General features: G+C 49.9%; 2 protein-coding genes across 4 annotated transcripts in view; one reads left to right on the forward strand and one right to left on the reverse strand.

Annotated features, from left to right (window-relative positions):
• The window catches only part of TSC22D3 (TSC22 domain family member 3), a 58,688-nt gene extending 41,324 nt beyond the window's left edge, over positions 1 to 17,364 (reverse strand). Inside the window, exons 1-2 of one of the 3 annotated variants that reach the window (XM_082447746.1) lie at positions 17,249 to 17,364; positions 16,215 to 16,640 (exon numbers count right to left, since the gene is read on the reverse strand). In XM_082447746.1, the coding sequence (XP_082303872.1) occupies positions 16,215 to 16,640; positions 17,249 to 17,343 (521 nt within the window). In that variant the 5' untranslated portion in view covers positions 17,344 to 17,364. Of the gene's footprint in view, positions 1 to 16,214; positions 16,641 to 16,899; positions 17,182 to 17,248 lie in introns of those variants that run through there. The other 2 variants (XM_082447747.1, XM_082447748.1) reach the window with 2 other exon arrangements.
• The window catches only part of NCBP2L (nuclear cap binding protein subunit 2 like), a 32,847-nt gene continuing 20,115 nt past the window's right edge, over positions 8,346 to 21,077 (forward strand). Inside the window, exon 1 of the mRNA XM_082447809.1 lies at positions 8,346 to 9,145. The gene's annotated coding sequence lies outside the window, so the exon portion shown is untranslated. The remainder of the gene's footprint in view (positions 9,146 to 21,077) is intronic.

A 21,077-nucleotide genomic window follows, 5' to 3' on the forward strand; every position in this document is an offset into this window, starting at 1 on the left:
TCAGGTGCCAGCCCCAGCCAAGGCTGGAGTTTGCAGCAGAACACAGGGCCCTTATTCTCGGTCAAGTGCTCCTTCCCTCGAGCTATTTCCCCTGCTGAGAATTCCTCACTAGACCTCACTTAACTCGGACAGTGCCCTCTGTGGAGTGGACTTCCTCAGCCTTGGCCCCAGGGGCTGCTTTGGCTGGAGTGCCCTAAGCCCACATCAGTCGCCTGCCTGTCCAGCCCAGCGCTCACATGGGCCCCGGCAACCTCCGGCTGGAAAGCTCGGAGCACATGGTGCCCTTAGCTGGGAACGCCGTCTTCCCTGGGAAGCCAGCGACCCCACTCTGAGCCTGCTCCCCGGGTGGTCAGGAGACAAAGGAGGCCTGCAGCAAGAACATGAGCAGTGGGGCTAAAGCATTCTGCAGGCCAGAAGGATTGTGCCAGTGTTGGCTAGACACAAGGACTGTGTAACAATCAGGGCTGACCAACAAGGGAACCGGCTTGTGGGTAGATGCCTTCAAGCTGAAGCAGTGTGTTCACCCCCTGGGGATGCTTTACAAGACATTCTTGTTTGGGCTGGAGAGTTAAATAAGGCCCTTCGGTGGCTTACGGCCTTTTTTGTTGTTGTTGTTAAACAGATAGTCATTCCCCATCCCCATCTCCCCCAGTCTAACCTGGATGCTCTCAGGGTCCCTGGATACAAAGTCTTCAGAGGAGCAGAACTGCTCTGAGGGAGGCGGGGCTGAGGCAGGGAGTTCCGCCCACTTGGCTCCCCAGGCTCCCAGAGCCCCCTAACTTCCACCACCCACCAGGAAATGCCTTGTCGTTCAGGGCAGCCCAGCTTGAAAATCCTCTGGTGAGGAAAATTAAGCCAGGTGAGGACCCCAACCCCTCCAACTTTAAAAGACACCTGCAGATTCTTCTCTGTGACCTTGTCTATTTGGTGAGGGCGGTGGCACAATCAACCTCCCGTCTTTCTTTCTGTCCTCCTCTAAACTCTCTCCTTTCCTCCCTCAAATTCACCTTCTCCCTGGCCTCTCCTCCCCTGCCCCCAACTCTCTCCTCCCTTTCTCCCTTCTTCTTTCCTTTCAGCAGTCCCTAAGGCACTAGGGAGGACCATAGGGCTCTATGTAGTGCAGCACCATTCCCTGTGGGAATTCTAAGATCCCTCGCAACCATAGGAATCTATGACTCATTAACTGAGGGGCAAGAAATGATTGTTGAACAAACTGAGCCAAGAAGAAGGAGGGCTAGCGGCGAGGAAGCAGAGTGTGTGGTGTTGAGGGTGAGGGCGCTAGGGCAGTGGGCAGGTGTCAGGACAGGTGGGGGCGGTTCCTCTTCTACTCACCCTCCCCACCACAGTCTCCCCAGCAGTGGAGAGGCTGGTGGGTACACGGTTGGCAGAGGACACTGGAGATGATCTACCATGTAGGGAGCCCCGAGCTCTCAAGCCTCTTGAGAGCTCTCTGGTTAGTGAAATGGCACCTACTGTGGCTCTGGACCCTCACCATATAGCCCAGGGAGAGATGACCCACTATGAAGGAACCTGAATGCAGCGAAATGTGCCAAATACCAACATTCACCAAGCAGATTGGTTTCTGGTAGCTCATCTGTGCATTAGTTGGGGGGAGGGTAGCGATACATAGCAGCCGTCAAATTCTAGTCTTTCTTCTTAGGCAGTCTTTTAGGTCTGGATGTGAACATCCAAGACCTGAAAATCCCCCTAATTCGAATGAGAATTTCCGCAAAGACACACATGAACAACTCAAGAAACGCATTCCGGATTGAGGACCTGAGCTGTGGGGGTGAAGGCGCCACTGGGAGACATTGGGTGGAGGGCTCATTGGCAACTACACACTGACCACACCCCCAAACGCCCTGGTTCTCGTTACTAACTCATTCCAAGCCCATCATCCTTGAGTTTTGAAAATGGACCCTAATGTTCTATTCAGCCTAGACCCTCTCTTGGAGTCACGACTCTACACATTTACCATCTTCTCCTTCCTTTTTTTGCTCATATGAACCCCCTTTGTCACTCCCACCATTCTAACATTCAGGGGTTCAATGACATATTCAACTGTCCATGCATCCCATCTACACACATCAAGATTTTAGAGGTGTAGTCTTCCAGAATATCTGAATTGGAAGAGACCCTAGAGACCACCTTGTCTCCCCCCTCCCCGATTTTTTAAGTAGGGAAAGCAGCCCACAGATGGGCAGGGAGTTACTTACTCAAGCTCAAGCATCAGATTGGTGGCAAAATCGGGATTCGAACCCAGATCTTCTGGATCCAAATCTGACCCACTTTCCACCACTTCGAGCTGTAGCTCCTCCAGGAACTGTGCCTCCTCCACGAGTTCAGGGTCCTCTACAAGCTGGGGGTCTTCCACGAGCTGGGGCTCCTCCAGCCTTTCCCCCTTCATCTCACTGTTGCCCAGGGAAACCTTGATTGCCTGGCTGGGGTTGGCTCCTGTCTCTCTCTCTCTCTCTCTGTGCCTCCCTTTCGCTCTCTAGCTCTCCCTCTGTAGCTGCTGGGCTAGGCGGGAGCAACTGGAAACTCTTTCCCAGGCTCAGAAGAAAAAGTGCTCAGGAGCCTTGGGGCCAGCCTGGGCTGGCTCAGCTGTGGAGGCGGGAGGAAGTTCCCGGCACCGAGTGCCTTCGGGGGCTCCCAGGCTCTGAGGGAAGGCTGGAGCTCCTGGGGTGAGCGCTGCCCTCCAGATCTTCTGCCGAGGCCGGGCCAGCTTCCTAAACTAACTCCCAGACTGAAGGGGAGGGCCGGATCCTCCGGGGGAGCCCAGACGGCGGCTCTGCCAGCCAGCCCCTGTGGTTGGAACTTTCAAAAAGACCAATGTTTCAGCAACTGATTTCTTTTCCAACCCGAACAGCAGGCCTTTCTGTCCCCCTTGCATGACTGTGGCTGTGGCATGCAGCCCCAGCCTGAGCAGAAGCAAGATTCCACGGCTGGGACTCCGTAACACCCAAACCACTGGTCAATCCCGTTAAATGAAATCAAATTAAAAAACACCGTTTTTGGCATCAGGTAGACCCAAAGCTGGTCTCCTGGCATGGAGGTGTTGTGTACCTACCGGGATGGGATGTCCACAGCCGTCTAGAGACAAGAAGTCATGAGGCCATTGGATCAGAGAATCAGGAGACATGGTTTCTTTTTTCAGCTGGTCACTAATAGGCTGTTTGCTTTGTGGCAGGTACCCACCCATCTCTGGGCCTCAGTTTCCTCATCTGTAAGGGGTGGGCGTCAGACCCAATGGCTACGGAAGCCCTACCAGTTCTGAGCTTTTGTGTCTCTGGCTAAGATGCATGTGGTGGCCACCAACCCTCGGGAGGGGGAAGCTCAAGGTCTTGAAGAGGCAGTCCCCAGCTCCGCTGCCCTCTGAAATCCTTCTCTATTTGCCAGCAATGCCAGTACGGTGCCCTGGTGCTTCTGTAGGTTTCGATCTGTTAAAAATTTTGAAGCTCCCAGCAGCTCGTCCCCCCAACAGGTGGAAGACCAGAAGCCTTCTCAGTCATTTACACCTGAGTGTGAATGAAGAAGGTTCACAGAGCAAGCCTTGACAGGGAGAACGCTTGCCAGACTGGGTTGCAGGTGTTAGCTGACTTTGGGCAGGACAGGGTGTGTGATTGACGGAGCAAGGGGAGGGGTCCGTGAGGGGACTGGTGAGAGAGGGAGATGAGGGAAGTCTGAAGAGGTTTCCTTCTGGTTCCACATATGACTTGCCTAATGATAACGAAGGCTTCCCTTTACTGAGTGCTTCCTCGGAAGGTCCTCTCATTTAACCTTCCCAACCACACTTCCACCATTTTCTACAGGAGGAAACTCAGGTCCAGAGAAGTCACTTGCCAAAGTCACAGAGTCTGTCAATGGTAGTCTTATCAGACTCTTCAGGGGCACACAGTGGCTAATGTCCTTCTCTACTCCTCCTCCAGGAACTTTCAAGGGTGAAGAAGCCCAACCCAGCTCCCCACAAGGGCCAGCACCTCCCACCGCGCCCCCCCCCCGGGAGAGGAACCGGGGAAAGCAGAGCGGGGGTCCTGCCTCTCTACAATCCTTGCTCCCCCGGTCTCTACGGCCCTGGGCACACCTTGCAGCCAATACTAGAATATACCAGCAAAGGCTCCCACGTTTGAATAGGAGAGTGAAGATACAGCATTTTGGAGACATGGTCATTTTGGGGGGCCAGTTTCGAGTGTAATTTTCAGCACATTCGTTCTTTTTTCTCTTCACTGACCTTCATCCTGTTCGTCTGGCAGGTGGTGAGCTCTTCAAAGCCTTTCTCATGCCAATTTTCAGCTGATAGGCTATTACGGCCCTTAGAGAATCACTCTGCCTAAATCATGGCTGCTTGATCTTGGCAATGAGAAAATTTCCTCGGGGGTTTGCTCCTATCTGAGGGCCCCAGTGAGCCAGAGGAACTTCAAAATCCACATCTTAGGGTATTAGCAGTGACTGGGTTCATTTTAACTTTCCTTGCTACTGATTTGGGGCAAGAATCCCTCACAGAGGGACACAAGCAGTGCCCAAGGTTTTAACAAGGTGACTTTTCTTTTTGCGGATTTTCTAATCCTGGGGGAAGCCCCCTTAGCCTGTGTTCTCATGGCTTCCTGCACCTTTTCTTCATTATGATCAATTGTAGTGATATGGTTATTTGTGTAATTATTATTTGATATCTGTCTCCACCACTAGATTGTAAATTTCCTGCCGCGGGGATCCTGCCTGGCTTGTTGGCTGCCACTTTCTCCCCTGTGTCTGATTTTCATTTGTGTGTGGAAGGAGAAATCTTCCTCTTCCCCATGCACCTGGGGTGGGCAGTCTTATCCCAATGCCCCCCACACTGAGATGCTCCCCAAAATTGTTAGACTGTGGAGGATGGGTGTCCCATTGAAGCTAATTTGGCCAGGAGATAAGGCTGAAGGATGCGGAGGGCACCTAACAGCTCCTTAGTCTATTCTCCCACATGATTCCAGTCCTAGGAGGGTATATGCTAGCTTTCATGACTGTTCTCCAATGGAAATCTCATACACATTTCTATTATGAAAGTATCTTCCTAAAAACACTTTCATCTCTCACACAGGCACTTTCCTTTTCCTTATAAGCACCTACTTCTGACTCCTTTGCTTTCCCCACCTGTTTATCCCCTTCTGTCCATGGTCCTTATAACCAGCCCTCTCACACTTTTATCCAGTTCTTTATTGCTATTGTTACCACCTTCCCCATATTTGTAATAAAACATCCCTTGGTAATTTTGTCTAGCTTCTCTGAATGCTGGTAGGCAGGAAGTTCTTTCTGATATCTAATCGCAATTCTTCATGCTACAGTAGAGGCCTATTTCCTCTTGTTCTGTTCCTAGTGTGGTTTGGAAACAGCTAGTCACCATCTCTGAGTTGTAACTTTTCTTATATTTGAAGATCAACCTCTCTTCTCTCTCTCCACAACCCTCAGGCCCACCCTTAACGTTCCTCTCTGATCAATCATCTTAGCTCCTTTAGCCTGGCTACACAGCTCCCTGAAGTCCCAGGCTTTAGCCCGTTGGCTAAACAAGCCTCTCTTCCCTTCTGCATTCAGGCTGTTTTTCAGCCTGGACAAATTATCTGACATTTGCAGCCCAGAAAATTTACACCCCAGGCCCCAGAAAGGAGTGCAGCCTGAAGCTCTGTGCCCCACTGCCTCTGTACAATGAGAAGCATTCATAACTCAGAAGGAGGCCCGCAAAGGGAAAAGAAAACCCAGACGACCCTCCCCATTCTTTTTCTTTACAGTAAATAATTTACAAAAACAAATTTTCCTCCCCATATGCTATACCCACTTTATCACTGGTCCCCAGGGCCAGCCTTTACGCATTTCCATACTGTCATGGACTATTTTTAGCGAAGGATGACGTTAAGTACTAGCTGCCCCGTGGGCTTCAAACTCATCTCTTCCTCTTGTCAGAATGCTGTCAGTCCTCCTCTTTTGGACCTGCTGGCCACTCATGGCCTAGAAATATCTCCAAGAGTGTGAGCAGCTACCTAATGTTATGACTTCAGGGGTTCCTGAGAAAGCCTCTGTCTAAACATGTCTCCTTTGGCTTGGGTCTGATGATTAGAATTTCAGCAATAGAGATTCATTTCTTTAGCTCAATATCACTTCCTCAGGAAGCCTTGTCTGATCCTTTGTTACACCCTCTGAGAGAAGCTTATTCCTTTTCCCCCTTGGCACATATTTGTAATTATACTTTCATTGGTGTGGCTATTCTGGTTAATGTTCATCTCCTCCACTCTACTGACTATCCCATAATGGCTGTGACCATGCCTTTTGTGAGTTTCCCACTCTATTCCCAGTGCCTAACAGTGAGCCTGTTACATGCAAGGCATGCAAGAATTTGTTGTTGCAATATTTGTTGTTGACTGAATCTGTTCATGAACTTAAATGTGAATTCTCCAGAGCACGGATGGGAAAGGGTGTGGGCGTGGACGCCCAGGACACTAGCTCGGGGAGAAGGCCCCAGAAAGTAAGGTGCTGACCATAGCAGCATCCTCCTTCCCCAGATGCTCTGAGGCTGGTTCCTTTTTGCTGCTCCAGCTCCCTCTCCTTTCCCGTCAGCTTGAGGCTTCCCTCCTTCCTCAGCCCAACCCCAGGACCTTCATTTATAGGGCACCTGGGAAAGAAGGGTTTGACCAAAGTATAAGCGAGGCTAAAATGACACCCTGTGGGGCCTCCAGCGACTTTTTTCCAGAGAGATTTGGGCAAAAGGTATATATATTATCAGGGCAGCACCTTGGCACGCCCCTGGTTCTGTCACCGCCCCCCCCTTAGAAGGGGCCTGGTGGAGACTGAGGCCAGAGGTGCACAGATGCGAAGCCATACTCCCAGGCTCCTCTGGTGCCCACCCTCAACTGCACTCCCAAGCTCAACGCTCCTGGTTCTGATGAGCTTTCCACGAGCATCCACGAGAGGTGCCTTCCTGCTCCCGGGCCCTGAAGGCCTCCACCTATCCAAGCCTAGCTAGGTCTCTGAGGGGAGGCTACTAGGGGCCAGCTTGCCCCGAGTCAGAGAGGGGCCATGAGAGGAGGGCCAGAGTAGGCCTCTCCTTCCTGAAGCTGGGTGACTCTGGGTTTCAGCCCAGGAAGAATGGAAAGTGTTCCTCGCTGTCCCCACCCCAGCCAGCTCGTTCTGACCCATGAGCCCCGCTGGACTGGCAAGGTTTCCCTTCCCGCTCCCAACTAGGGAGCCCTACAGCTCTTCCCACCGGGCCAGAACCAATCCATTCTTTAAGGCCCTGCTGGAAGCCACAGCCATAAAGAGACTCTCCTTTCCTAGTCTGCTTTGGCATCGCCTAAGCTCCGGACTTGCGGATCCAGGGAACAGCAAGCTTGAGGCCTTTCCCTCAAGGAGCAGAAGCCCCAGTGTGGCCTGCGGTGGCTCCGGTGGAACTGCTTTGTTCCCCGCCGGCCTTGGGATGCAGCTCTATCACTCTCAGCTCCCCGCAGCCCAGCCCGTGCCTCTGCTGCCTCCCTTCTGTGTCCTCTACAGTGCTTAGCGGGGTAGACATTCAATAAATCTGCAGTAGGCACTAGATAAATAGCAGGCCCCTGGTCGATAAATGATGGATTGATTAACTGAAGTGCCTGGTCACTCAGTGCAGGGCCTGAGTTCGTTCATTTTCCTGTGCACCTGGGAAAGGCATTTTGTATATTGCCTTAAAACTGGGCAGGGTTTTTCTTATTCTTGTTTCTTTGTTTCTTTTTTTTACTGCAACTGACTATGAACTGAAAGGGTGAGGAGACAGGGAGAAGTGAAGGGCTGGAGGCCTGGGAGGGGCCTCAAGGAAGGGAAATTCTGCACCTCCACCTCAGCCCCTGCCCCCAGTGTTCACCGGATTCAGGGAACCTGGGGTCCCTAGCTCTCCTGAGCCCTGAGATGGTGGTCTTGGCTTGTCTGAGGATTCATGAGTCTGAGATTTAGATACAAATCATACCTGCTGGTAGTTCCCAATGCCACCTTTTTGACTTTATCTCCCTGTTTCTTCCTCTTTTTCTCAGACAGGACAGCAGTGTCCCCAGCTACCCTCAACCTGTGAGCCATTTACCCCCTGGCAACACAGTGTGACAGGCTGGGCAAAGATGAGGAAAGAGAAGAAGAGGACTTATTGGTTTAGTCACAACCTTTGAGCCAATGCACTATTAGATTGATAGGGCTATTGTGCAATGTAGATATTCGAGTAAGCTTATTAGAGAAATACGTCATAGAATTCAGCAAGCCCCAGTTCACTGGGGGCTCAGTTGCACCAAACCGGTAATGCAATTTTCTGAACAGGCTAGGAAGAGAGCTAAGTATCATTGTGAATTCAGACCAGCCTGGGGACTTTTAGACTTTGTGGAGAATGGATTGGGAATTGGCTTAGGCCTTCCTTTAAAAAGTTCCTCCAGCTTCCGCTAAACCCTTCTCCCTAAAGTCTCCAGAACAGTACCTGAACCAACAAGCAGATACAAAAGGAAGAAGAACTTCTGACACCTGTTTTGGCGCCCCTCCAGATGTAACAGGCTGACTCTTTAGCACCGTACCGTCAGGTGATAGCAGGAGATGCCACCCGCCCCCCAAAAACACCCCAAACCACACTAAGCCCACAGCAGCTCGCCTGCCTGGTTACGTCTGCTGCTGAGTATGGGGGCTCAGGAGGGAATCGCCTTCACAGCCTGGCACTTGGCTCTGAGCAGATGCTGGCCTGACACTAGGGAGAGCGGGCTGTCCTTTTGGAAGTGTAGTGAGCTCTACTTAGACCCCCATCAGGCTTCTGAATGCCTGGCCCCAGGGAAGCCTGCCACTGAGCAAGCAGAAGCTTGATGCCTCAGGAACCTGGCTCTGTTACATAAGGCACTACGCGAGCTATGAGTCAGGGACCTCAGGCTGGCCCAGGCCCAGCCTAGTCTGGGAGTGAGACTAAAAGGGAGGTGTGTGTGTGTGTGTGTGTGTGTGTGTGTGTGTGTGGTGTAAGCCAGGAAGGAGCCGCTGGAACCACTTCCCTTCCTCTCACTTCTCACCCCCTTCTTCCTCAGGGATAGCTGTAGCCAATCACTGGCCTAGAAAGCTCGGAGCGGGAATCCTGGCCAGACCCTAAGCTGTGAGCAGCTGCTCTCCATCTCCCCTGAAGAGAAGACAAGAGGAAGTAGGTTGAATACCCAAGGCTGTTTCGTGAGTAAATTCTTCCTTCGAGGAAGGATGGGGAAGGTCCCTGTGGGGCTTTGTCCACAGGCAGGGGCCTGATTTCAGGCTGGGTCTATTTGAGGAAAGTGGCTCCCAGGGGAGGAAGGCTGATAGCGTGCCTGGGGCATCACTGACCAAGCATGCTTCTAGCTCTTGTTTCCCCCTGGGCTAGTGTCTGCACATTGGGAAGCTTCCCAGTCAGTCTTCATGCTGGCTGGGATCTCACACCTCTTAAACTCTTTCCAAAAGAGCAGTAGCTACTTTGGGGCAGGGATTTCCAGCTAGAAGGTACAAGTGGATTAGACTTGCCTGTAGAGAAGATTCCCTCCTGCCTGGATTAGCATTTGAAAAAGCTTGTTTTGTATTCTCCAAGACCCTGTCTTATCACTGCTCTGACTCCTTCGCTAAGCTGGATTTCGGTATGGTACATGGTAGCTTCCATAAGCCATTTCCCTGCCCTGACTCCTCATCAAACCTGCTTTGAGGCTGGGATCTATCCTTCAGGCCTTCACAGAGATCCCATTAGCCCACAGGGTCCTGCTCTGCCAAAGCTGCGGCCCCACAGCGAAGCCCTAACCCTTGTCCCATTACTGCAAGCATTGGGACAGCACATGTCCTGGGCCATTATTGCCTTCTTCATCTAAAAGGGAAATTTCATCTTTTTTGACCCCTGTGGTCAAGGAATGCTCTCCCTTGAGTGCACTGAGCACACAGATGCCCCAGCAAATGGGTCCAAGCTTCGGGCCCACTCAGCACGTTGGCTTCTCCAGGGGTAGAGAGACTATTGCATGACACCAACCAATTTGTTATGTAAACCCAGCCAGCCATGGCAGATTATGGCTTTGTAGTTATCTTGAGGGATGCCTTACATAAGAGGAGAAAGTTCAGGTAGGAGCAGAATCGTGATGAGCAAACACCATGCAATGGCCACCACCAGGTGCAGAGATGGCCGACCTTATTCCTCTCAACCAGCCCACAAGGTGCGGGCAATGCTCTGCTGGGCTCCATCACTCAGGGGACCTGGAGACCCTGCAGCTGTGGCCAGACAATCCATCTCCTTTTTCCCAGGCCTTCAGGACCTGTTATGGAAAGGAGCCAAAGCTCTACCTGGAATTGGGAGCTTGTTAGTTTATCTGGAAGTGCAAATATAAGCAGGATTGTTAACCTTCTCTTCAGGCTGGGAGGGGAAATAAGGTCACCCTGGAAAGAGTTACTTTCTGAGATGTGGGCTCACATGGGTCCATTCCTGACAAACCAGAGGCGGAGGAGGTGAAATTTGTGTTCTGTTCTTGCCACGTTTCTTGAAGAGCACGAGCATTCCATCCAGACCTCGCGAGCTCCGTGCTGCCCAGAGCCCCACACTGCAGCAGGCCTTTCAAGGACTCCGGCCCGTCTCTCTGCTTCTCTTCTCCAAACTTGGCTTTCCCATGTTCCATTCCCATAGAACTCTACTCCCAGTGAGCTGTCGCCCCAGGGAAAATTCTGATAAACCTATCCACACAAAGTGCTTAATGACAAGCGAAGCTATTACATGTTACTCTTTTAAAAAGGAAACCCTCAGTAGTAAACCCTGGTAGACCCTGGCCATTCATTAGAGAGACACGCTCAAACTTTTGCCAGTTCCTAATTCATGAGCATCCTGAAATCACATCATTTCCCTCATATGACTTCTACTATTTCTGTTGTTTTGTTAAACTTCTTAGCTTTCTTTTTATTGTGATCGCTAGCACTAGCAGTTGACTCAGGGAGGGGGTGTTCTCCCCAAAGAAGTAGACATTCACTCATTTCATGGGCATTATTACTACACTTGAATGGATTGACTAAGAGTAGAGGACCAAAAACCTGAGTTGAAAAGTAGGTGCTGGGCAACTCCACTCCTAGGTAGAGACCCAAAAGAATTGAAAGAAGGGACTCAGAAAGATACGTGTACACCAATGTCCAAAGCAGCGTTCTTCACCAGAACCAACAGGTAGAAAGAACCCAAGTGTCCGCGGACAGATGAATGGATTAAACAAAATGTGGTGTATCCATACAATGGAATATGATTCAGTCATAAAAAGCAATGAAGTACTGATACATGGATGGACCTTGAAAACATTACGCTAACTGAACGAAGCCAGACACAAAAGGGCACATATTGTATGATTCCACTTATACGAAATATCTAGAATAGGCAAATTCGTAGAGACAGAAAGTAGAATAGAGGTTACCAGGGACTGGGCGGGGGAGGGGAGAATAGGGAGTTATTTAATAGGTACAGAGTTTCTGTTTGGGATGATGACAAAGTTCTGGAAATGGATAATGGTGATGACTGCACCACTGTGAATATACCTAATGCTACTGAATTGTACACTTAAAAATGGTTAAAATGACAAATTTTATGTTATATATATTTTACTGGTATATATGTACATACTAATATATATATATACTTTATATACATATATAAAACACACACATACGTAATATATATAGTAGCTGCTGGTAGAGCAGTAGGGTCGGTCACTACCCAAAGCCTCTTAGCACATGGAATTCACATCTGTGCCTCAGCAAAAAGGCAGTTTCTTACATATTGAGGTTCTCATGAGGTATACAAACCATGAATGTTAAGTTTGCAAATGCATTTGTGTTTTTAACGGAGAATGTGCCTTAATCCAAGAGTGCCTATTCTTTGTCAGACCACTAGGCACTCAGGAAATAGTTATTTTAAATTAACTCCAGCTAGGGAAGGACTTTCAGAGCTTGATACCAAAAGCAAAAATCACGAAGGCAAAGAATGACAGACTTAACCACACGGAAACCCAAAACCTCTCTACAGCAAAGTACGCCATCCTCAAAATCAAATGGCAAATTAGTTGACAAAGGGTTGCAATCTCTAATTCAGGATTTCTTACTGTGTGGTCCAAATACCACTGCGCTATGGGATAGGAGTTTTAGATGGTACAAGGACAGAAAACTGATCTTAGACTATGAATTTAGGCACTACAGCAGGCAGGTAGGAGAGTTTTGTCCCCCAGATCACACCATGTAAGTGGCTACGTCCTCAGAAATCAGGTCCAGGAATATACATTTATGAAATCATTAGTTTGAAGACGCAGAGAAGCACACATAATTTTTATGCAATTTTTTGTCGGAAGCCTGATCTCTGAATCTACATCTTTCCCTTTACTGTTGTATATTACATCAATAGAGAAGGTTAAATGAATTAGTACACATAAAACAATTAGAAATCTTTGCTATTATTATTTTCTGAGCATCTAAGTGTGGGGACCAGTTGTTGCCAGCTCAGAAGCTTAAAGGTAGACTCCTGGGGCTGTCCGAGCTGGAAGGGAACTCAGATTCAGAGCAGCTCAGATCACATTGGCTGGTGTGCTTGGGGGCTGAAGGCAGAATAGAGCTGATTAAGTAGTTTTGGATAAAATCTCAGAAATAAATTTGAGGTTACAACAACAATGACAACAACAGAGTATGGCAAAAGCTCCCATTCCAGCTTGCTACACCTTACTGATCGGAGAATTAAGGCCCCTCAAATTTCAACTTTGCAAGTTTTTTAATAGGCTGTATTTCAATTGGAAATTTTAGCTCTTTGCCCAGCATATTACATCTGCCTCTTAAGTTTTCCAGTTTTAGAAGCATTTTCAAATGATACGATATAGTCCCCTAATAATAGGGTGACCAACCATGCCAGTTTCCCTGGGACTGTCCCAGTTTGACCATTCAAACTCCTGTGTTGGCTGAAAGTCCTGGGATGGTTTGTCACCCGACCTAATAAGGATATTTTAACCATTTGGTTAGTTTCTGGGCTAATATTTACCTCTGCTTAACAATTCTTTCTTCATAGACAATTCTTTAGTGTCTTACTGACCTTAGGTGGAGTCTTGGCTCTGCTCTTCATGGTAAGGCATCGGGCAAGTTATTTAATTTTCCCGAGCCTCAGTTTCCTTCATTAAAAAATGAAGAATGGTGATAACAGTACCCATTTCATTGGGTTGGTGTAAATATTAAATGACGTTATGCAGCTATAGTGCTTAGTACATGCTGTAAACACTCAATAGATGTTAGCTATTAATCTATTATAGTTATTAGTTACCTAACACAAGATTGAAGGGATGGTGTGCAAAACACATCATCTCCCCCCCACCCCAGTAGTTTAGAGGCACCATTTACATACCAACGAGCTACATGCCCATTACCACTGATTCACATGTATATACACAGCACTGTTCATCAGGACTTCTACCAGGCTATTAGAGTTACTGCATGTGGTTCATACCGAAAAAAAAAAAAATCACATTTAAACCTTAATAAGCATTTTCCAAGACTAAAGTTGTAAAATCTTTACAGAGGACCACACCAACAATTAAGCAGTCATCTAGCCAAAAAAAAACCCTTTACTGAGTACTGGGTGTATAACTAGAAGCCAAGGGAAAGCCAAGTAAGTGGAAAATATGCCCTACCCTCAAATTGCTTACACTCTTGTGTTCCAAGGAAACCAAGAGCTAAGCTGGGAGCCAGCGACAGGTCAAAGCAGACAAACCAGAGAGAAATCAAGAATATGCCCCACCCTTTCTCCCAAGAATATAGGAGCCCTTGCAGCAGGGGAGTGGGCTGTAGGAGGAGGGGCAGGAAGAGTCGCTTCTCCAGAAGAGACAGCCTTGAAGGTAGACAAATTAGAAGAAAAAGACACCCAGGCAGGAATCTGAAATATCAAATCATTAAATGGAACAGAAGGAAGAATGATGGCTGTGGTACGAAGATAGAAAACCAGGGAATAAATGAAGTAAGAAGAGGAAATTTTCACTCGGGAGAGGACTGTCCAGCTCAGATTTTGGAGAAACCCCGTGACCAGTAATAATGGTCTCCTACTTTGCTAATGAGCATGTCATTCTAGGCAAAACCTCAACCAAATTGAGAATCTCCAGTCTCTAAGGTCCCAGTTGTCAAGGCAAATGAGAGAATGCTTTGTCCTGCTATTGTCCCGCTAGAAGCGTTAAGGCCGTTACCACAGGACCCTGTCACTCCCCAGCCTCATGGACGCCTGAGGGCTTGAGTTGCTCCCTCCACCAATGCTCTCAGTCCCCCACCCAACCTGGTAGCATTTCCAGGCTTTGCCAAGAACCAAACGTCAACAAGCAAGTGTCAGTGGAGTAGGTGACAAGGAGGTCTTGCCACTCAAGAAACCCAGACCACCAGAAAGCCTCCCAAGGTGTGGCACAAGCGAACACTGTGATTTCAGGCTTTCAGTCTCACCCCTCATTCGCTTAGGTCTGACCCGCCCAGGCCTCCAACCTAGGAACCAGAGCCGAGGAAGCGTCCCCTCTTATGTGTCATCAAGCCACTTCGGAGCAGTTTCTCTCCCAGCTGAAAGAGTGCAAGTGCTACAGGAGCGCTTTCCAGGTGTCTTGCCACCCCTCCCCCGCTGCCTACGAGCCCAGATCCCAGCAGATTGTTAGGAGCCTATTAGGGCTTTCGCTCGGCAGGGTTGCAGCTGCTATGGTCTGAATACGCTTGTAGTAATCTTTCACCAGAAATGAAGATTCCCTCGAAACCTTTCCCATACACGCGCATGGTTTCTTGGAGACAATGAGATAAATTGATGCGTAAAGTAAAATAATAGATGAGAAAGGGCTTCGATGGCGTGGAAAATGGCTGAAAATACAACCTGTTATAATAATGCTAATTAAGTCGCTTGTCCCCTCCTGGAACTTCTGGGGCTGAGGAGGCAAACCTGGGCTGAGCACTAAGTGAGGGCAGTTCTTGCCTAGCTCGATGGCTTTTAAAATTTCTTATTTGTGCCTCACTGAAAAGCCATTCAATTATTCAAATATTCTGTGGCAGCTCAAAATTTCTTATTACCTTGTCTGAGCACATTACCTGCCCACAACCTGGCATCTCAGAACTAGAAGGAACCTTAGAGACCAGAGAGGTCAGGCGACTTGCTCAGGTTCACACAGGGAAGTAGAGCCATAACTTGTACTACAACCCAGGTCTCCCACAGCGGGGTTTCTCTTTCTCTTACATAACCTGTGATGTTGAGAAAGAAGAAAATCCGCCCGCTCGCAGGCACGGACGCGCACGCACACGCGTGCACACACACACACACACACCAGTGCCCTGTTCCTATGGCTCTAAGAACACCAAACCCACCACTGGGTTTCCTGAAGTTGCCTCCCCTGCCTCAAAATTGCCTCAGTTGTCCCCGCAAGACTGGCTCTTACCAGAGTGTCTCAGACTGGAGGACTGTAGCCACCTTTGGTCTTCCCATGGTGTTTCTCTCCTTCCCTCTCTCTTCCTTGCCCTTCAGCAAGATTTCTAGAAAGTCTCACCCGCACTCCAACACACGCCTGCTATGACATGGAACATCCACCCTCCTGTCCTTAGGATGCCCTTTGGGGCTGCTTTTAGCCTTCATTGGAAACTGAAGGCTGTGATCCATGGAGGAGGTGCGGGGTCCCGCCCCATCCGGAGTTTCAAGAAATTCTCACAGGTCTCTAATTTTTCCTATCCCCCCCCCGCCTCTCCTCCACACCAGCAGCAGCTTAATTTGTCTCGACATTTTGCTTGCCCTCATCCTCAGTCAGGGCCACTCAGTAATTTAAAAGCCCTTGCAGTTTCCATCTGAGTTTGCATAGTTGGAAATGGGCTTTTTGATAAGGGTGGGACTCAGATCCCAAGAGCATCCCGTGGCAGATTCTCCAAAGTGGCTGTAGAAAAGTGGGCATTTGGGGAGAAAGTGCCTCCAGCTACACCTGAACCATCTAGGACTCTGTCCACCTTCTGGGCTCCAGCATCTCCCTAGGAAGGACTCTGCAGGCACCTTTCAAAACAGGGCTCCCACCTGCCAGGCTTCCCCTCAGCCGTACAGGAATCCAGGTAGCCTCAGGGTCCGGTCGTGGCAGCCCGGGAGCCCGACCCCCCCCTTCAGTGCCCCTCTTGGCCTTCCCGGTTGCCCCTTTCTGTCAGAGGGACGGGTCCAGCCGAGGCGGATGCGAGCCGGGTCCGTGTGCCCACCCGCGTGCCCTGCCACCCACCTGTGGAAGAAGAGCAGGACGGAGAGCATGGTCTGGTCGATGTTTCGGTTGCAGATGCCCTCGTTGATCAGGTAGCAGGGGTCCCGCAGCACGGGCTCTAGCGAATCCTGCCGCATTATGCTGTTGAGCTTGTCGGTGTTGAGGTTCTCGAAGACCAGCTTCTCCTGCAGCTGCCGAAAGTTGCTCACGGTGGGCCTGCCCGGGTTGTTGTTGTCCCCGCTGCTGTCGCACTGGAGCCCGCTCCGGTGGGCCAGGTCCAGGCAGCAGTTGCAGCAGTCGAGGCCGACAGGTGAGCGGCAGTCGGGCTTGGGCTGGGCCATATTCTCCGCCTCGGGGGCCGCCTGGCCCGCGAGGCCAGGGGCGGCCGGCAGGTGCGCGCCCGCCGGGCCGGCCTGAGGAGACTCCAGGGTGTCTGGGACAGACAAGCTGTGAGGAGAAGAGTTGGAAATGAGCGCCGAGAGCCGGCCACCCTCGGCTCGGCCCCCTTCTGGCTGCGCCGCTCGGGGTGCGAATAGAAACAGCTGGACAAACAGCCTGAGCGGATCCTTCGGGCTCACTTCCTCCTCTTCCTCCTCCTCTCCCCCCCCCACCTCCTCTCCGGGCCGGGGCCGCCCCCCTGAGGTACCACACGAGGCCCCAGAGCCGTCCCAAGTTTCCCAAGTGTAAGCGGGGGCCCGGGGCGGACCTGTGGTAGCAGGAAGGGCGGGCGGCGGGGCAGAGGGAGAGCCGGGGCGCGCCCTCGCTCCTTCCCTCACGGGCTCCCTCCCTCCCTCCCCGGCTCGCGGACTCGCCAGATATCGGGCTCCTCGGGGCTGCGCCGGCGGAGCGATAGCAGGAGCCGAGCGCGAGTGAGCGAGCAAGCGAGCCGCGCGCCAGGAGTCGCCGCGGCGCCGTGACAGAATGCAAATGACCCCCGGGGGGCCGCCGGCCCACGCGAGACCGCCGCTTCCCCCCGCGTGCTCCCGGGAGCCGGCGCGGTCCTGCCCCCGCCCCCAGCCCCGCCCCGCCCCCCGCGCCCGCACGGCTGCCCGCACCCTCGCCTGAGCCGCCGGGAGCCCGGCCCAGCCCTCCCTCCCTCCGCGCGCTCCGCGGCGCCTAAGCTCGGGCTCTCTCGCCGCTTCTGGCGCATCTTCGGCCAGAAATCCCCGAGAGCCGCCGCTCGGGGCAGCCGCGCCACCCCGGTCTCGAGCTCGGCGGGCGGGCCAATGTGCCTGGTCCCACCGCGGACGGGTGCCCCTACAGGAGAGACGCCGCCTTCGAGAAGAGGGGTGGCGGTATGCAGAGAGAGCGGTGGCCCCTGAGGAGAGTCTGAGGGCGCCGGGCGCGCCCCAGGAGGACCCAAGACGGGCCTGGAACAAAACTCACAGAAGCACACTCAACTGCTCCTTGGTTTCTCTCCCTTTCTTCTCCCTTCACTCATCTTCCCCTTTTCCCCCACTTACTCTCTCCTGTCTCCTCGGCGCCCCAGCGGAGGTGGTCTCTGAGCTGGCTTCGGGGAGTGCCAGCCCCTGAGCGGGCTTCCCGCCGCCCCCGTGCCCTCTGCGTCTCAATCCCCCACCCCCCAGCCTGCCTTCTCTTGGCCCCTCTTCTCCCATTCTTTCTCTCATTTTTCTTTTCCTTTTTTCCTCTTTATTTACTCCTTTCTGCTCTTTCCTTTCTTTCTCGCCCCCTTTTTTATTCCTTTTCTGGATTCCTTTTCTTTATTTCCTCATTTACCCCTTTCCTCCCCCATTCCTCTTTTTCTCGCCTTGGTTTCTTTCTTCCCCTTCCTTTCCCTCATTTTATTTCCCCCTCGCTTCCTTCACCTCTGCACCCCCTCTTTCTCCCTAGTTTTGTCCCATCCTCCCCTCTTCACTTAGTTTCCCCGATTTTCCAAACTTCTCTCGCCTCTCTTTTCCAATCCCCACCTGCCACCTTAGGTGATCTCTGTCCTTACCCTTTCAAGGTGGGAATGTAAATTGATACAGCCACTATGGAGAAGGGTATGGAGGGTCCTTAAAAAACTAAAAATAGAACTACTGTATGACCCAGCAGTCCCACTACTGGGCATATACCCTGAGAAAACCATAATTCAAAAAGAGTCATGTACCACAATGTTCATTGCAGCACTATTTACAATAGCCAGGACATGGAAGCAACGTAAATGCCCATCAACAGATGAATGGATAAAGAAGATGTGGTGCATATATACAATGGAATATTACTCAGCCATAAAAAGAAACACAATTGCGTCATTTGTAGAGATGTGGATGGATCTAGAGACTGTCATACAGAGTGAAATAAGTCAGAGAGAGAAAAGCAAATATCATATATTAATGCATATATGTGGAACCTAGAAAAATGGTACAGATGAACCGGTTTGCAGGGCCGAAATAGAGACACAGATGCAGAGAACAAACGTATGGACACCAAGGGGGGAAAGTAGCAGGGAGGTGTTGGTGCGGGGGGATGAATTGGTAGATTGGGATTGACATATATACACTAATATGTATAAAATGGATAATTAATAAGAACCTGCTATATAAAAAAATAAAAAGAGAGTATAGGGCAATTGTGTCCAATAGAAATATGAGAATCACATATATAAATTTTAATTTTCATATAGCCATATTTTTAAAGTTAATTTTAATAATGTTTGAATAATGTAATTGAAAAACATCAATCTAATAGCCCTATATCAAACTCTAAATTTTGATAACAGAGAGAATATACTTTCTTTTCAGTTACTCAGAGAACTTTTACTAAAATTAAGTTATATAAGACTACAGAGAAAAGATAAAAAAATTCTAGAAAGTAGAGGAAGAATAGCATAGTGGTTAGCCTGTCTTGGGTAGATCCCACCTCCACCTTTGGCTAGCTGACCATGGGCAGTTTTCCCTTGAACTTCCTCTTTTCAAAATATCACCAATTAGAACAAGAACAGGCCATAATGCTCCAGCAATGTCCTGGTGGCCCCTGTGGCAGCTAACAGTCAATTAATGCTTCAGTTGCAAGGAGGTCTCTTAAGAGGGAAGGTGGAGGGCAGGGGTAGAAGCCAGGATGGCCACGGTAGCTGGGGGCTTTGCAGAGGTTGGTGGGGGGCGGGGGGAGGGGAGGAGGTAGGCGGCTCCAGGCAGCAGCTATTCACCAACCGTCATGGATGTATTGCAATATTTTTAAAACTGTTGCAGCTTTATTATAACAATGTAACTGAATAACTAAAAATAAAAAAAAAGGGGTGCGGTGATTGGACGTTCATGGGCACTGGGGTGGGGGAGGGGGCGTCTCATGAAACTTTGGCCTGAAGGGTTCTTGACCCTGAGGAGAAGGTGCCTCTGGAGTTGAGCTGAGGTGAAAGGGCAGATTTGTGGGGAGCATGGCTGGCTGATGCCCTGGGTCAAACCCCAGCTTTGTGAGATGTAGGGATGCGCTGGGTGGGTAAGTGGTAGGGTTCTGGGGTGTCTCAGAACTTGGAGACTTGGACTACTTTGAATGCATAGGATTCAATAATTATTGGCTCCTGAAAAATATTTAAAATATTCATGATGTTCAGTTTTCACTCAAAACTCAAATGGATTTCAGTTTCAGTCAGCACTCCCCACCCCCTTTCTTTCACAAGCCCATGGCCCTTGCAATAGAGCAGTATATACTGCCATCTTGTGTTCAAGACTTCGAACATTTCCTGCCTGAGTCAGGTCTTGCAGAGACACTGAATTGCACTAGTGGAATTGCACTTGCCTGCTAGTGGAATTCACACTGCACTGGTCCTGAGAGCCGGAGGAAAGAGGAGGCGGTTCCTGTACACTAAGAGGGCTTCATGGCCAGACCGACACCAGTCAGGGCAGAGCCACCCTCTTTCTAGTGGCGCCCCACTTGCCTGAGTCCCTGTAGATTGGGCTTTCATAGATTTGACATTCCCTCTGTATGCCACAAGGATCACCCCCATGATTAGGAGCAAAGGGCAGCCAACAAACTCCTGTTTCCAAGGCTCTTGGGTCTTATAGGGGCCCAGCAATTTCCGGAAATGGAAGGAGGGCCGTATTCTCTCTGCTGTAGGGCCCAGAAAACCAAAATCAAGCTGTACCCCTGCTTCCTGACAGGATCCCAAGATAAGACATGAAAGAGGCATTGGGAGGTCACTGACCAGTCCAGCGAAGCTGAGAGTATGCTCCCTGTGTTCTCACAGACTACTGAAGATTGTTCTCTCAAAACCCAATCCTTTAGATGCATTAATTTCCCCTTTTCTTCTTCTTCGCTGTCTTTTTTTTTTTTAATGTTCTTGGGTAAAAGCCAGAGGAGGTAGTAGAATATGAAATTTCATATGCATTGTGTAGACTTATAGCCTACTGAATTGTTTTTTAATTACAGTGTTTGTGATTTTCCGTCTTGTTTATAATTATTTTATGTTAAACATTATAACAAAATATATTAGCTCCATAAATGTTTATTTAAGTTGTGTTTTGAGACCTGCTGGGGCCTTTTGCTTCTACACTTGCCTGAGTCCTCTTATCTTTGTGCATAACCTTGGGACGAGGCCCTGGTGGAAGTATTTTCTTCTTGGCATTTGGCACCATTAAACTCCAGATTTTGTCCCCTTGACGTTTCTCTTGTTGTAGTCTTTGCTCACAAGCAGTATTGTTAATAATTCAGTACAGCTTTGCATACTATATCCAGGCTGATCAAGAGCAAATATAACTTAGAAAGAGGAAAATCTAGATAGTTCAGATATAGAGCTCAGAAAGCTGTTGTGTGTTTGCATACAAGTCCAGCTTGTATTGACATATAGCATACCTCCCCGGGAAGGCTGACTGGGCAGGGCCTCCTTGACTCCTCTCTGTGAAGCCTTGCTTTGCTCACGTATATTGTGTTGGATGGAGAGACTCC

This window comes from Balaenoptera physalus (genome assembly GCF_965194825.1).
Source record: "Balaenoptera physalus genome assembly, chromosome: X".
In the NCBI taxonomy this organism is placed as follows: Eukaryota; Metazoa; Chordata; class Mammalia; order Artiodactyla; family Balaenopteridae; genus Balaenoptera; species Balaenoptera physalus.